Genomic DNA, 14,396 nt, shown 5'->3' on the forward strand with positions numbered 1-14,396 from the left:
TCCATTAGGCCATGCCACCTTCCTATGTATGTCCCTGGAAGAGAGACAATTCAATGGAGAAGAGTTGACAGATTTTCTAAAACAAACTTTTTCTTCTTGTCTCCCTCCTCCCAATATCAGTGAGGCCACATTCCCATGTCATTCCCTTGCTTACTGTCCAAAGGAGGGAGGGAGGAAAGGGTGGCATTTAAGAAAACAAAAACTAAAGCAGAACCAGCCTAGATACAAAGGAAGGTCAAAGGCATCACAATTTTGGGAGCCCAGAGACTGAACAGTAAGGAATCTGAAAAAGAGCAAAGTATCAAGTCCTTCCAAAAACCACAGCAAGGATGGCCCATCAAGGAAAAGAGAAGATCAGTGTCTACAAATCTGTAAGCCTACAAAGGCTGAGTAGAATTAGCTGAGGAGCGCTCAAGCGCATCTTGACGGCAGAAGAGAACAAAGTATCTTCTATAGCTGAGCACGTGTTTATGGTCAGAAAACAGAGACAAAGCTGAAGAAGATTATGTGGCTTTGTTACCAATGAAAGCCTGGGATTTGTTGTTCTAAAGGAAGACCGTGGAACATGGAAAAGAGGAAGGGAAGGAAGGCTGGAAAGAGTGGCAGTCAGTGATGAGAGAAAACTAACACAAGCGTGGGAGTGTATTCTTGGGCAATAAGAAAGGACAAGGATGGGATGAGGCATCTAGAGACACGTGGGAGGACCTGTGTGGTCAGGTACAATGGGAAACAAGTAGAAGCTGCAGCCTGGACAGTGGTGGGGGAAGCACTCCCCCCTGACCATTCCTCTCCAGAGGGCTGGGATCTGGGCCCACAGGACACCATACCCCCAATTGTCCCTTCTGCCCAGCTTCTCTAGCGCACTGTCTTCTCCCATGAGATGGCAAGCTCTCTGATGGCAGGAGCTATTTCTGTTTTTCTTATTAGTATCACAAGTGCTGGCACACAGTAAGTGCTTCATAAATGTCTGCTGGATTGAAGAACAATATAAAGAGTGACTATAATTTAAAAAAAAAAAAAAACTCTTGGGCAAAGCTGAATGCTGAGTCACTCTAATGATAAATCTGGGTCCTAGAGATGAAATGAGGCAGTTTTCCTCTTTTTGGTAGAGAAGTAAAAGACAAGGGGTGTGTACATGGTGAGATTAAATAATCACCGTGCCTCACATATATCACACTAGCCAATATGACAGTTAAAGGAAAATGGTAAGTGTTGGAGGGATATGGCAAAATTTGGACACTAATACATTGTTGATGGAGTTGTAAACCGATCCAACCATTATGGAGGGCAATTTGGAACTATGCCCAAAAGGCTATAAAACTGTACATACCTTTTGATCCAGCAATACCACTATTAGATTTTTATCCCAAAGAGATTAAAAAAAAAGAGAGAGAAAGGACCTGCCTGTACAAAAATATTTATAGTAGCTCTTTTTGTGGTGGCAAAGAACTGGAAATCGAGGGATATCCTTCAATTGGGGAATGGCTGAACAAATTGTGGTATATGACAGTGCTATAAGGAATGATGAACAAGATGATTTCAGAGAGCAGGAAAGACCTACATGAACTGATGCAGAGTGAAATAAGCAGAACCAAGACAGTATCATACACAGTAACAACAATATTGTGGAATGAGTGGAACTGTGATACTTTACTACTACCAGCAATACAATGATCCAGGACATTTCTGAGGACTTATGAGAAAGAATATGCTATCTACCTCTACAGAAAGAACTGTTGGAGCAGGAATGCAGAAGAAAGCATATGATTTGTCACTTGTTTATTTGGGTATGTGTTTGGGGATTTTGGTTGTATAAAATTAATCACTTACAAAAATGAACAATGTTAAAAAATGCTTTATGTGATAACACACGTATAACTCAGATGAATTGCTTATCAGCTCTGGGAGGGATGAGGGAAGAAGGGACGGAGACAATATGGATCATATCACTTCAGAAAATTTATGTGGAAACTAGTTTTTTAAAAATTAAAACTTTAAAAATAACAATAAAACAAACAAATAAATAATCATTGTGGCTGTTGGTTCTGCTTAACTGGCTTTCTTTGTTACGAAGTACTCAACTGGCAGTGGGAGTACAGGTGGTTTTTATGCACAGATATAATAATAATAAGTTATTAAAAACAAAAGCAATTCATTTAAAAATCTTAAAGCACTTGATAGAGGAAAACACTATCAGCTACCATAGAACAAGATCTCTCACATGCACGTGCCAAAATTATACAAGATTCCTGGAAAGCAAGAGTAAGTAATAAAAAGTAGGGTAAATGTCACTTCCCCAAGGCTGTGCCATCAAGAGAGCTATAATGGGACCAGGAAAATAGGCTAAGCCGTGAAAGGGCCAAAACATCCCACTGGTAGTGACACTGCCAAGGGTCTGAAAAAGAGCAGCCCCTGACTGTAAAAGGGTATGGGGGGAGGTTGCCTCTACCTCCTACAGGATGTACACAAGGGTAGACCAAGGCTCCTGAGGAGCACAAACCAGTGGCTACCACCTGCCAGCAGGAGCTACAAAGAGGATGACCCAGACCCATCAAAGTCAGCATGGCATGGTGTGTATGGCTTAGCCAGTTACCTGACCTATGAGGATAAGTAGTGAGAGGCAGGGAGAGAGGTGGACCCCAGAGTCTAGCCTATCTGACTTTGCTCTGTTCTCAGGGAAGGGACCAACTAAAAAACCATAATTTTGAGGAAGGGGGAAAAGTGAGAAAAGAATAAGGTCTGAGGCCTAGGAGAATTTTGCTGTGCACCCTGTAGTCATAACAAAGCCCTGCTGACCAAATGATCAGAACCTCAAAAACTAATTCTCTCCTCTAATATGATATCACATGCAATCTGTCAAACATTATTCAGCTGTGAACAGAAAGCAGGTTATAGGATCTGGATTTTAAAAGAGCTCATCCAGGGGACAGCTGGGTAGCTCAGTGGAGTGAGAGTCAGGCCTAGAGACGGGAGGTCCTAGGTTCAAACCCGGCCTCAGCCACTTCCCAGCTGTGTGACCCTGGGCAAGTCACTTGACCCCCCATTGCCTACCCTTACCACTCTTCCACCTATGAGACAATACACCGAAATACAAGGGTTTAAAAAAAAAAAAAAAGAGCTCATCCACTGCCATCTCCCTCCCTTCTGCACACAAATACAAAGGAAACTTCAGGCAGGTGTCCAACAGGTATGAATGACATCTTAAACAACAGTCAACAAAATTTGTCTATTTTGACACATCATGCCTGAGAAGTTCATAAGACATTTTCCCTATAACTAAACCATTAAAGAGAAATTTCTTCTTTAAAGTAAAGGTATCAGCCTAGTTATTATTAACAAAGTTCAACACAACGCTGAAAAACAATTTCCTATAATAAAAGAAAAATCTGTTTCTTATCAACTTATTAGATTCCTCATTTTTTTAATTATGAAAATTGCCAGGTATGTTGACTTCAGATATATAAGAAAGAAATCCTCCTCACTAATAAAATCAGTTTTCAAAATAAGCAATTACAGATTAATCTCAGGATTCAGAAGGATTGCAATCCTTTATGTCTTCCATCTTCTAAACTAAGTAAAATTTAATAATCTGCTCCAGTAAAGAAGTATTCTCTCCTTCCTAAAGCTGCTGGGAGAAAGGCACAATGGGATTTGAATTTGACCAGGTCCAAAAGTTAAGATGATATTTTTATCTTAGAAACAACTTGCTGATTCCATTAAAATTCTATCAACTCAAAGACAGGCCCGTCAGGTACAACTCAAAATCCTGTCCTGACAGTGACCTCATCCCAGCAAAGGATAAACTCTGGTAGGTCCTGTCTGTGGGTAGATTTCTACAATGGGCTTGGCCATGAATCACGTTTGCCTCTGTACACTGAGGGAGGTATGTAATAGAAACAGATTGCAAGGGATGTAGTTTTTGGCCAGTCACTCAAAAACCTTCTACTAAGTGAAGAGGAATAAAAGGCTGAAGTAAGAGAGGGAATATCTACCCCAATACAATCACAGGCCACTGAAGTAGGTTTGTGAACATGACATGAAAGAAGCTTCCTTTGACATTTAAAGAGTAAGCAGCAAATCTCTAATCCAGTAGTTCCCAAATTTTTTGGCCTACCACCCCCTTTCCAGAAAAAAATATTACTTGGCTCCCTGGAAATTAAATTTTTTTAAATTTTAATAGCAATTAATAGGAAAGATAAATGCACCTGTGGCCATCACTGTTCCCCTGGACCCATGAAGCACCCACCAGGGGGCGGTAGCACCCACTTTGGGAATCAGTGCTCTAAATCATATACACTCTGGTTAAAAAAATAAAATAAATGAGAGAAATCTTTATGATCCTAAATATAAATCAGATGATTAGAAAGGAAAAGGGACTGAAGGTAACAATGAAAAAAAACTGTACTGGGAGAAAAAAAACTTGGTTTTCATCTCCACTCTGCCATTGTGTACCTGTATAAACTGGGCCAATTCCATTAACCTCTCCTGGCCTCAATTTCCCAACAGGGCTGGGCCAGAGGATCTCAGAAGTACCTTCCAATTTTGAAATTCTTTAAGTCTACTAATGAACTTACCCATTGAGAACAAGGCACCACATTGGCCAAGGCCATGGCTATGGGGAGCTCTCCTTGATCACCCATCATTGTGACCAACTCCACAAGTCTCTCAAATCGATCGGCCAATGCTGTTTCTGCCAGCGTATCAAATTCTGTGCCTTGCTGAAGGATTTTTGTAAGGACTTCCATGAAGGTAGCTCTTGTCTGAAGGTCTTTGTGATAACCCAATCCTAGCACAGTAAAAGCAGCACAAACTTAACTAAAGCAGGCTCAGTAAGGTCACTTCTCCTTCTCATACACACCACCCATTTTTGCTTTTAGCTCCTTACCTATGGAGTGCATCAGGCCGCTATCAACATTAGCGTTGAGCAAGTTGGACATGGCAAGCACAGTGCAGTGCCTCAGGGAGGCCAGTCTTCTCGACATGCCTCGCTTCCTGCCCCCAATTTGTACATTGTCTTCTTCAATCTCACTGCAGTCATTAAGAAGGTTCATAAATAGTGTAAAGTATCTGAAAACAAGAAGGCCTAAGATTAGGCAAGAAAATCCAAATGAACACTGTTGTACTGACAGATACCATCACCTTCATGTTATCACTTATGAAGGGCATTAGGAGGTAAGGGTCAGTATGAGGATGGATTCTTGGCTTCCTCTAAGAAACAATAAAAAGTTACCACCACCTCTCCTTGCCAGCAATTTCTCTAGGGAACTCCCTTTCTGTCTATTTACTCTCAAAATCTCATGTATGTACCCTTTTAAATTTATTCCCCTGTGAAAATGTAATCTCTTTGAGGCAAGGATCATGTTTTTGTTTCTCCTGCATCCCCAAGACTTAGCATGATGCTAAAACATTCAACATGTTTTAAAGCACTTTGATGATCAATTACTCATTTAAAATTGTGTCACACTGAATAGAACTTTGTTCTGAGACAGCCACACGTTATCTGAGAACATAAGCACCAAATAAAGGCATTTATAGTCAAAACTAATCTCTAATCTAATATTAAAAAAAATACATTTCAGAAGTAAAATGGTTACATGAGGAGCAACACAACTATCTACTAAAATACTTTTCATTTTTGTGCATTTAAGAATTTTTAACGCAGGTCAAAAGTTTGAGTACTGATTGTTAAAGGCCTTTCCCTAAAACTTTACTTTGTTAGACCCCCGCACCAAAGATGTCCTTATGTATAGAATCAATGATTGCCTTAAATTCAAGCACACAACAGCATCTGGTCAAAAAACTCTCAGCTAGTGAGTTCAACCTAAGAATCCATTTAGGAAAAGCTAGGATAAAAGCATGTTTACTGTCCAGGATAAGGCATGCAATTAGGTCAGCATACAAGCAAATTATGATTTTGGTAAGTATTTCTGAGACAATGAAGAAAGATAACAAGTTGGGGCCAACATGGAACAGGAAAAAGAGCAATAAGCTAGATTGTATTGGGAAACTAACATGTTTTCAAAACTCCCTTACTCTTAACACATAAAAGCACATTTTAGACAAAAATATTTTCCCAATCATCTTGTTAAATTCTGAATCTCAACCCCATGATCTCCTAAAAAAAAAAAAATCAAGCTATAGAAGACTCAAAAGGTATCTGAGAGACCCACAGTGGATAGGCTCCCAATTATTACCTGTGAAGAGGCAGGACAATACAGAAAGAGTACAATACTTAAATGACCATGAAGCCTGGGGTTCAAATCCTGCTCAGGCCCATAAAATAATCTCATTAGCTATGGAGCCACAGAGAAATCAATGATCTTCTTTGACTCTCAAGCAAGTCTCTGGGACTTATCTAATAGCTATACCTATTTCCCAAATGAAATCAGAGATTCCTAACATACTGACCTGTGCCCAACAAGCAGCATAAGAGATATAATTAAAAATGCACACAGCCTGAGAAAGGAGGTGAGCTAGTGGTACAACAAGAAGGTAGGATAACAGGGAAAAGGATGAAGAACCAAAGGGAGGCCTCCATCATGTAGGGAGCCCTCTGGGAAGGACCTCTGGAGAACAAAGACAAAAGCTGCACAGGATAACAAGTTATAAGGTGACTGCCACTGACCCTAATGTATAATCAAGACTTCATTGATGAGAACACAGTACAAGGAAGGAGTCAGTTGCTCCCTCACTGAAAGGCTAAGTTTTACCACCATTCAAACAAGGACAATGTCAAAAAGCCCACCCAACCCCATTTCATGCCATGTCTCTGAACGCAGATGCTGCCACCTAGTCACCCTCACTCTCTTGTTCTGAGTCTTTGGGCTTGAAGTTTTAGCTTTAAAAACACCAAAATTACTTAAGAAACAGTTGGGATTTGGCCTCCATCAATTCCACCCCATCTCCTTCCTCGGGCTGTAAAGGGAGCCCAGCAAGCAACGACACCACTGCTTCCATGCTTGCCTGGTCCAAATCTCTGGGGAGAAGGAAACAGAGAAAGTGAGAGCCTTTAGGTAGACATCTGAACAAAGTCAACGCCTTAATATCTATTCCTAAATAACTAACTCTAAAAAAAAATTACAAACCTATGTACCAAGCATGGATTTAGTTTGTAGATCTCAAAATAAGGAGGAAAAAAAAAAGATGTATGTTAAACAAAGAATATTTTAGAAACTAAATTGTGTTGAGTGGCCAATTCCTTAAAATCAAATTACACATAATCAAGTAAACAAGACTAGAATCTAAAAAAAGTTAGAAATCTATGGGATGGATGGAAGGGGGAAGGGGAGTGTGTCAAACAAACAAAATACACCCTTTACATTTTTGGAAGAAATTCTTTCAGACTGTCATGAGGGCTTGGCACCTGATTTCCATAACTGTATTTCAGATGACAGAGGAATTTAAGGAAAAACACAGCAAACAATTTCTTCTACAGGATACAACAGTCTGAGGACAAGAATGTTTCTTATCCACCATTTTAGAATATAAACATTAAACTTAAAATTACATTCTATAGTGAGATGTTCAATTACAAAACAACAGGGCTTGTAATTTTAAAATTTGTACTAAGATCAAACTCTCATTTAATAAGCTAGGATCCATACATCCAGCTTTCCCAACATGTAAATGAAGACTCTCTTGAATCACTGAAACATTAAACCACTCTTGGGAAATTCATGGAAGGAGAAGAAGCCTCTGTCCTTTCAAAGAAAAATAGAACATTTGAAATAATCTAACAGTGTTTAACAGTGTTCACAGAATCAATGTCCTGTGATACATTGAAGAAAAGTCCTTGAACATCTTTACCTAGTTAGACATTTTATATCTTCATCTGTTGCTTGGTTAGATGTTCCCATGACCCAATCTGTCAGATATTCCACCATTTTGTTCCTATAACAGAAAAATGAAAGCAACAGACAAAATATTTTTTAAAGAATTTTTAGCTTTTTCACTTTTTATAGCAAGGATTGTTTAGCAAAAATCTTCCCCCAAAGGGATTAAAAAAAAAAAACAAAAACAACCTTTACATTCTTTGTTTTAGAATTGATACTAAGTATTGGTTCCAAGTTATAAGAGTAAAGTGGTATGGGCTAGATAATGGGGTTAAGTGACTTGCCCAGAGTTATACAGCCAGGAAGCATCTGAAGTCACATTTGAACCCAGGACCTCCTGTCTCCAGGCCTGCCTCTCTATTCACTAAGTCTAACTGCCACCCCATCCCCCAATGGGATTTCAAGACAAATTCAGAAAGAAATTCTGCCATCACTGTCAGAAGGGAGATAAAGTCTTAATTAAGGGGCCTTAATAGTAAAAGGATGAGATGGAGGAAGAAAGGGAGGAAGAGAAATATGTATATGTAGATCAGTTATGACCACCTAATAGATAGTATATGATTTCTTAAGTTCAGAAAGTAGGGCCAGTTTAAAGCACTTTAAGTTCTAGACTAGTTGAAAGGAAAAAAAGGCAAAAGCAGGCATATACTTTTCAGGATGTTGATTGCAATGAGCATAATATGATGGGGAGATGGGCACACTGCTGGGCTGACTCACCTAAATTTCATCTCCTGGCAAAATGAAAGGTCATCTCTTCTCTCCATCATCACTTGAACCAGCTGGCAGAGTTTAGTTTTTATCTGAATTGCATGTACCAAATTCCCAAACACTCTAACATATCTGTACAGATACAGGAACATTAAAAATAGTCTTAACACATACATACTCTTGAAAAGAGTCTACTGTAAAGGCTCTAATGCAAGAGAATTCTACTAAACAAGAGCTTAGGAAATTACATTCTTTGGTTATTTTAACAGGGCAACACCAAATGTAATGTTCTCTGTGTTTGAGGAACACCATTTGGAAATACGGGGTTAGCTTTTGGGGTGATTATGCTCAATCAGACCACTCACCTGACCAGATTTAACATCATTATTTCGATGCTAGCTTGTCCCATGTGTTCAGAACTGCCCTCACTGTGATTATCAAGCAAGTTCTTCATTATGGCTATGGTCTGTTCCACAAACTGGGTGTTGGTGTCAGTCACTAAAACCTGGGTAAACGACAATAACCCCACACATGCCGCCATCAACAGTCTGCAAGAGAGGGCATCTTCTCTACCGTAAGAGCTGCCCAGAGACCTCTCAGTGGTACGGCTACATGCCATATGATAGCTAAATCTGTAGAACTATACATACATACTAGGAGTTCCAGAAAAGCAGGCTTTGTTCTTCCTACAGGTGAAATGGTTCCTTTCTGCATTCCCTTTCTCTAGGTGGTAATTTAGCTTTTCATATAGTATAATTCTGGGCCTATTCATAATGTTGGTACCAGTTTCCTTAATACAATCTCTGTGGGAAAGGAAGGAAGGAAACAAGCAGGTACTCTTCTAAAGTCTTTTAAAATATTATCTTCTTAGATACTCACAGCTTTTGTGAGTTAGGTGCCTTTATTTTTCCCCATTTTACAGTTGAGGAAACTAAAAGAGACAGAAATTAAGTGATTTGCCCAATCGCACAAGTAGTAAGTGCCTGAGGCTAGATTTGAACTCAGGACTTCCTGACCAGGCCCAGTGCTCTATCTACTGTACCACCTAGCTAGATGAAAGCCCAAATGAACTATTATCAATCCAGTTATTCTTCAAGGGATGGGAGGAAGAGAGGAAGAAGGAAAGTTTACCTGGCCTTGAGGATCAAAAAACTTGCTGATGGTATTTTTTAATTTGTTAAACAGCATTGGATAAAGGGCAGGACTCAATTCTAGGCCCAACAAATCCTTGACGTTGCTCCGTATCTGCAACCCCACCTTTTCATGGTTACACACCATCAAAGAGAGCAGCCGATCCATGAACTTGCTGACAGGTGTCTCCGCGTTTCCATCTGAGGACACCATGGAAATCAGAGAGCCCTTGCGCTCACTGATGGGGCCCATGGGAGGGCTGTAGGTGGCAAAGCCAACATTGCTTCGGTGCTGCAGGCACACCCCACCAAGGGCACAAAGAAACCCAGTCATGTTGATCCACTCTTGGAGCGAGTCTGTGTCACACAAGTCTATGGAGCCTCCTCCACTCACATGAGACATCCTCCTCTTCACAATGGTCTTATGAAGACTTTCAGCAACCTAACACACAAGGTGCACAAAGAAGGAATTCTTCCTTAATCTTAACCTACACCTGGCAAACTCCTGTTTAATCTATACTGGCTATACCATATTTCATCCTTCTGACAAAAGACTTTTTGGATGAAGATGACCCAGGCAAAATTGGACTCATGGGGAAGGCAACATTTCTTTGCTACACAAGCATGACTTTTTCTTATAAACCCAATCAGGCCCAAAATAGAAACAATGATCTGAGAATCATCTTTTCTGAGACTCCAGTAATATTAAAGAACACATGAGAACAAGCAGGTGTTAGAAAATGCACCCAAGTATAGCCAACTCCCATCTATACTAATGAAGAAATACCTACTCCAGAATAAATAAAATCTTTACCAAGTTTTATTAATGTCTTTTCATTTACAAGAGTCATCCACTAGATCCAAGAAAAAGCCCCAAGTCACTAAGAAAACCAGCCAAGAAAAACCCACTAGGCGGTGGTAATGTGGACAGCCTGGACCATTTCTCAACCACATGGAGAGAAGTGCTTTATCATCGTCCTGCAGCACCAAAGTGTGTTAGATAATAGTTCTAAACACATTTTGGGCTAACATACCAAACTAAATTATTGAAGTTCCTTTCAAGTAACAAAATGGGCTATTCTGAATTTAATTAATTTTTCCAGGCCCCTGCTAAATAACTCCTCTGGGGAAGTGCTAATGAGCAAAGTGGCCATGAAGAAAAATAGCAGGAAGAGGGGACAAGAAGATGACCCAGAGCAGGGATTCTTCACCTTCTTGGTGTCTTGGCCCCTTCAGGATAGCCTGGAGAAGAGGCCTAGGCAGCCTGTTTCTATTCTAAGAATGTTGTTCAAGGCACAAAATAAAATACATAGGCTTATAAAGGAAACCAATAGGTTCTTGAAACATTTAAAGGAGCAAGTTTATGGGCTTGACTGAGGTTAAGAATCCTTGATCCAGAGGACTGAATATAAGATTAGTCAGATCTTAAGGCAGGAGTCAACTATCACTAGACAGCCATAAAGGAATTAAAGATAGTAACAATTATTATTGAAAGAGCTAACATTCACATAATTCTTCAAGATTCACAAAGTAGATGACAACTATTTTTTTGAATTTGATTCTCACAGCAGCCTTGTGAGGTAGTAACAGGTGTTAGACATTCAGCAGTCTTATGGTACACAAGAATGACTTGATGGGGATGGTTCAGATCAACTTCATCATCTCACCTGACTATCTTCCATTTTGGCTTTTGGATAATTGAGGATTGATTTTGTTGCTTGTTCCCATTTTGTATAAGTATCTTCCCAAGCCTAAAAGAAAGGAAAAATTCTTCATTAGTGAAAAGTACTAAGTGATGCGCAATTAAACTTACAGCTCAAACCCTGCACATGAATTCAATCTATGCATCTTCCCAAATAGCAACTTATTCAAGGGAGAGTGAGCATGTCTCCTAGTCTTGCAGGGAAACTCCTTATTTTAAGAAGAGGCATACACTTTTTAAAAACCCTTACTTTCCATCTTAGTAACTACTCTAAGATAGAAGATCAAGAGCCCCACAAACAATGACTTGCCCAGGGACACACAGGAAGTGTTGAATTTCAGATTTGAACCCAGGACCTCCTGATTCCAGGTCTGAAATTCTATCCACTGTGATACCAGACTGCCCCAAGAAGTATACTCTTAAAAGAATTTCAATGAAAGGAAAATCCTTTATCAAACCAAAAGTTCCAAAATTTGGTTCAGAAAACATGCTCACTCTGATGGTACAAAGGACTATCCTGGGCACCATGTGTATCATGAGAATACAATGCATCTCTTACTCTCAGGGCGTTTACACTCAAGTAGGGGAGATCAGACAATTAACAGAAAAAAGGCTGGAAGAAAAGGCCCCAGAAAGGGAGCAAGCAATTGGAGAGTTCTGGTATGGAACAATCCAGTTGGGAAAAAGTAAGAAAAGCATTCATGAGGGAGGTGGCCTCTGAGTGGGCCTTGAGGACTCTGGCAATCCCAAATTTGGGGCAAGGCCCAGGCACTAAGCAGGGGGTGGCCTCCTGGCCTGAGAGGAGCCCATTCTGGCCAGAGGTCACAACTGTAATCAGTTGTAGGGCCATTTGGGAGGACCCAGACAGACCACGCTGGCTCCATCTATTTGGGGGTTTTGGTGGGAGAGGCAGAGTAGAGGCCAATGAGAAGCCATTCTGTGTCTAGGTACAGAATCTTCCTACCGCAAATGCCTACCTCGGTGTTGCCTGCAGTCGGGTGTTCGATGCGCCTTAGCAATGCCATCACTCTTTTCTGAAGAGCTGCTCTTCCTAAAGCCAGGAGGATAGCAATCAGATCTCACCATTACCATCAATGTGTGGGGGCCAGCAGGGAACCCTAAGGCTCCCCTGAAAAAGCAGTTTAGCAGAGCTTGCTGAGGGTAAGTGAAGTTCTACAAGTCACACCTAGTCCCTTCAACAGTCCTACAGGGTGTCTGCCAACTGCTGACTGCCCAGAGGCTAACAAAGACCGTAGAGCTAGCCTGTCCTCAAAGGTGTCAGGCCAGCATGTTTAGGAGACAGCTAGGCCTGGGGAGTTCTACTGAGCAATGGGAACCATTAGCATAAATTCTGCAATAAAGGTATATGAAAGGCAAGCAGAGCCTGGATCAGAGTAAGAAACTAAGATGGGTTTCATCTGGAGTTCCTCAACTCTAAAATTCATTCTTCACAAACTAGTAGCTTTGATATTAAGAGTTTGAGAGCTGTAAGGCCATCAGAATTGTTCTTCCCTTTAGGAGCAGGGAAAAGGGTCAACAATGGCAGAATCCCTTTTGGATGGAAAGTAAACAGTGTTCTTTAGTCACATTTACCTGTTGACATCATGTTGCTGACAGATGCAAACTCCATGAAGGTATTATAGTTGGGCAAGAAATGATGCACGGAAATCTCATCTATGCCACACCTGATATCGGCTTCCTCACAGAGGTGTCGAAAGCAGGACATGGCCACAAGCACAGCTTCAATGTCGGGGCTCCATAGAAACATGTACAGAGCGACTTCCAGCTTAGTCTGAGCCTGGCGACATATTGGCGTCCCACTGGACCCTATTGCACCATCCTTGGGGGAGATATATTTTTTAATTTAGTCATTTTCCTACAAAAACCAAAAATACAAAACATGTATACCTGAACTACTCTACAGAGATATGCAAGCCTAAATATAAGAGTCAGTTCTGACACTGCTGAAATGATCTGGGGGAGAGGAGCATGAGCCAAACCACCAAGCAAGTGACTCCATCTAATTTCTAATCAGAAGCCATCCCAGGGATTTCCTAGTCAAAATTAGAGCACTCTCCAGGGAGAGAGGAGGCCTAGAAGTGAGGAAAGCATTTCAGCTAAAGTGGGAATAAAACCAGAGGCAATAACTACACAAGCCCAACATTGTCATAAACTATGTATAGGTGACTTTTCAATTACACATACTTAACACAAGGCACAGAAACTCATGAGATTACATAAAAGCAACATTAACAGACATAATTATAATAAAATAAATTTTGCAATGTGCAGAGAATAGTAAATATAATGTGCCTTCACTTTTCTCCCCATAATTTAATTTTTAAAATTAGCCATGTAAAATCTTTAAGGGAGAGAAAATGAAAAATTCTCCTGAAACTTGGGTCTGTTTTTGCTTAAACTGTGACTGAAAAAAGCTCTACCTAAATGGGAACATAGCCACAGCTGATATTGTTAATATAATTCAGTTCAAGTATGTTTCCTGTACAAGAAACCATGCTAGGCACTACAGGGAACATAAAGCTGATTAGGGCAACCCCTTCTCTCAAGAGGGTTATAATTTAATAAAGGATAAAGCCTGTGCACCAGTAACTAGGAAGCAGTCAAATATGAGATCAGTCGCCTCTTGGGGCAGGAGAGTGTGGTCAGGGAAGACTTCCTGGAGGAAGAACCATTTGAGCTGGTGCTGAAAGGGCAAGAGAAGCTGTAAAAGGCGAAGGGCTGGGAGCAGGCAAGGAATTCCAATTGAAGGAAGCAGCAGGAATCCATTCTTGGAAGCAGTGAAACATCTTTGGGGGATGGGGAGGAGGTCCTGGAAAACTGGACAAAGGATGAAGAGAGTGAGCAGGAGATAAAACTAGAAAACTGAGGTCAAATCATGAAGCATAGTGCCTGGCACAAAGGAAGTACTTGCTTGTTTCAGACTGACAGGAAGACCTTGAATGACAAACTAAGGCATTTGTCCTTTTAGCCTGGAGATAATAATGGTGTTTTGAATCAGCTACT

At 40.5% G+C, this 14,396-nt stretch overlaps 1 protein-coding gene across 1 annotated transcript in view; it reads right to left on the reverse strand.

The window, feature by feature from the left end:
• The window catches only part of NF1 (neurofibromin 1), a 193,614-nt gene that overhangs the window by 125,394 nt on the left and 53,824 nt on the right, over positions 1 to 14,396 (reverse strand). The window contains exons 14-23 of the mRNA XM_044672802.1: positions 12,966 to 13,212; positions 12,350 to 12,423; positions 11,338 to 11,421; positions 9,672 to 10,112; positions 8,906 to 9,045; positions 8,550 to 8,672; positions 7,807 to 7,890; positions 6,860 to 6,976; positions 4,886 to 5,067; positions 4,575 to 4,786 (exon numbers count right to left, since the gene is read on the reverse strand). Of these exons, the coding sequence (XP_044528737.1) occupies positions 4,575 to 4,786; positions 4,886 to 5,067; positions 6,860 to 6,976; positions 7,807 to 7,890; positions 8,550 to 8,672; positions 8,906 to 9,045; positions 9,672 to 10,112; positions 11,338 to 11,421; positions 12,350 to 12,423; positions 12,966 to 13,212 (1,704 nt within the window). The remainder of the gene's footprint in view (positions 1 to 4,574; positions 4,787 to 4,885; positions 5,068 to 6,859; positions 6,977 to 7,806; positions 7,891 to 8,549; positions 8,673 to 8,905; positions 9,046 to 9,671; positions 10,113 to 11,337; positions 11,422 to 12,349; positions 12,424 to 12,965; positions 13,213 to 14,396) is intronic.

The sequence above is a fragment of the Gracilinanus agilis genome, chromosome 4, assembly GCF_016433145.1.
Source record: "Gracilinanus agilis isolate LMUSP501 chromosome 4, AgileGrace, whole genome shotgun sequence".
NCBI classification, from domain to species: domain Eukaryota; kingdom Metazoa; phylum Chordata; class Mammalia; order Didelphimorphia; family Didelphidae; genus Gracilinanus; species Gracilinanus agilis.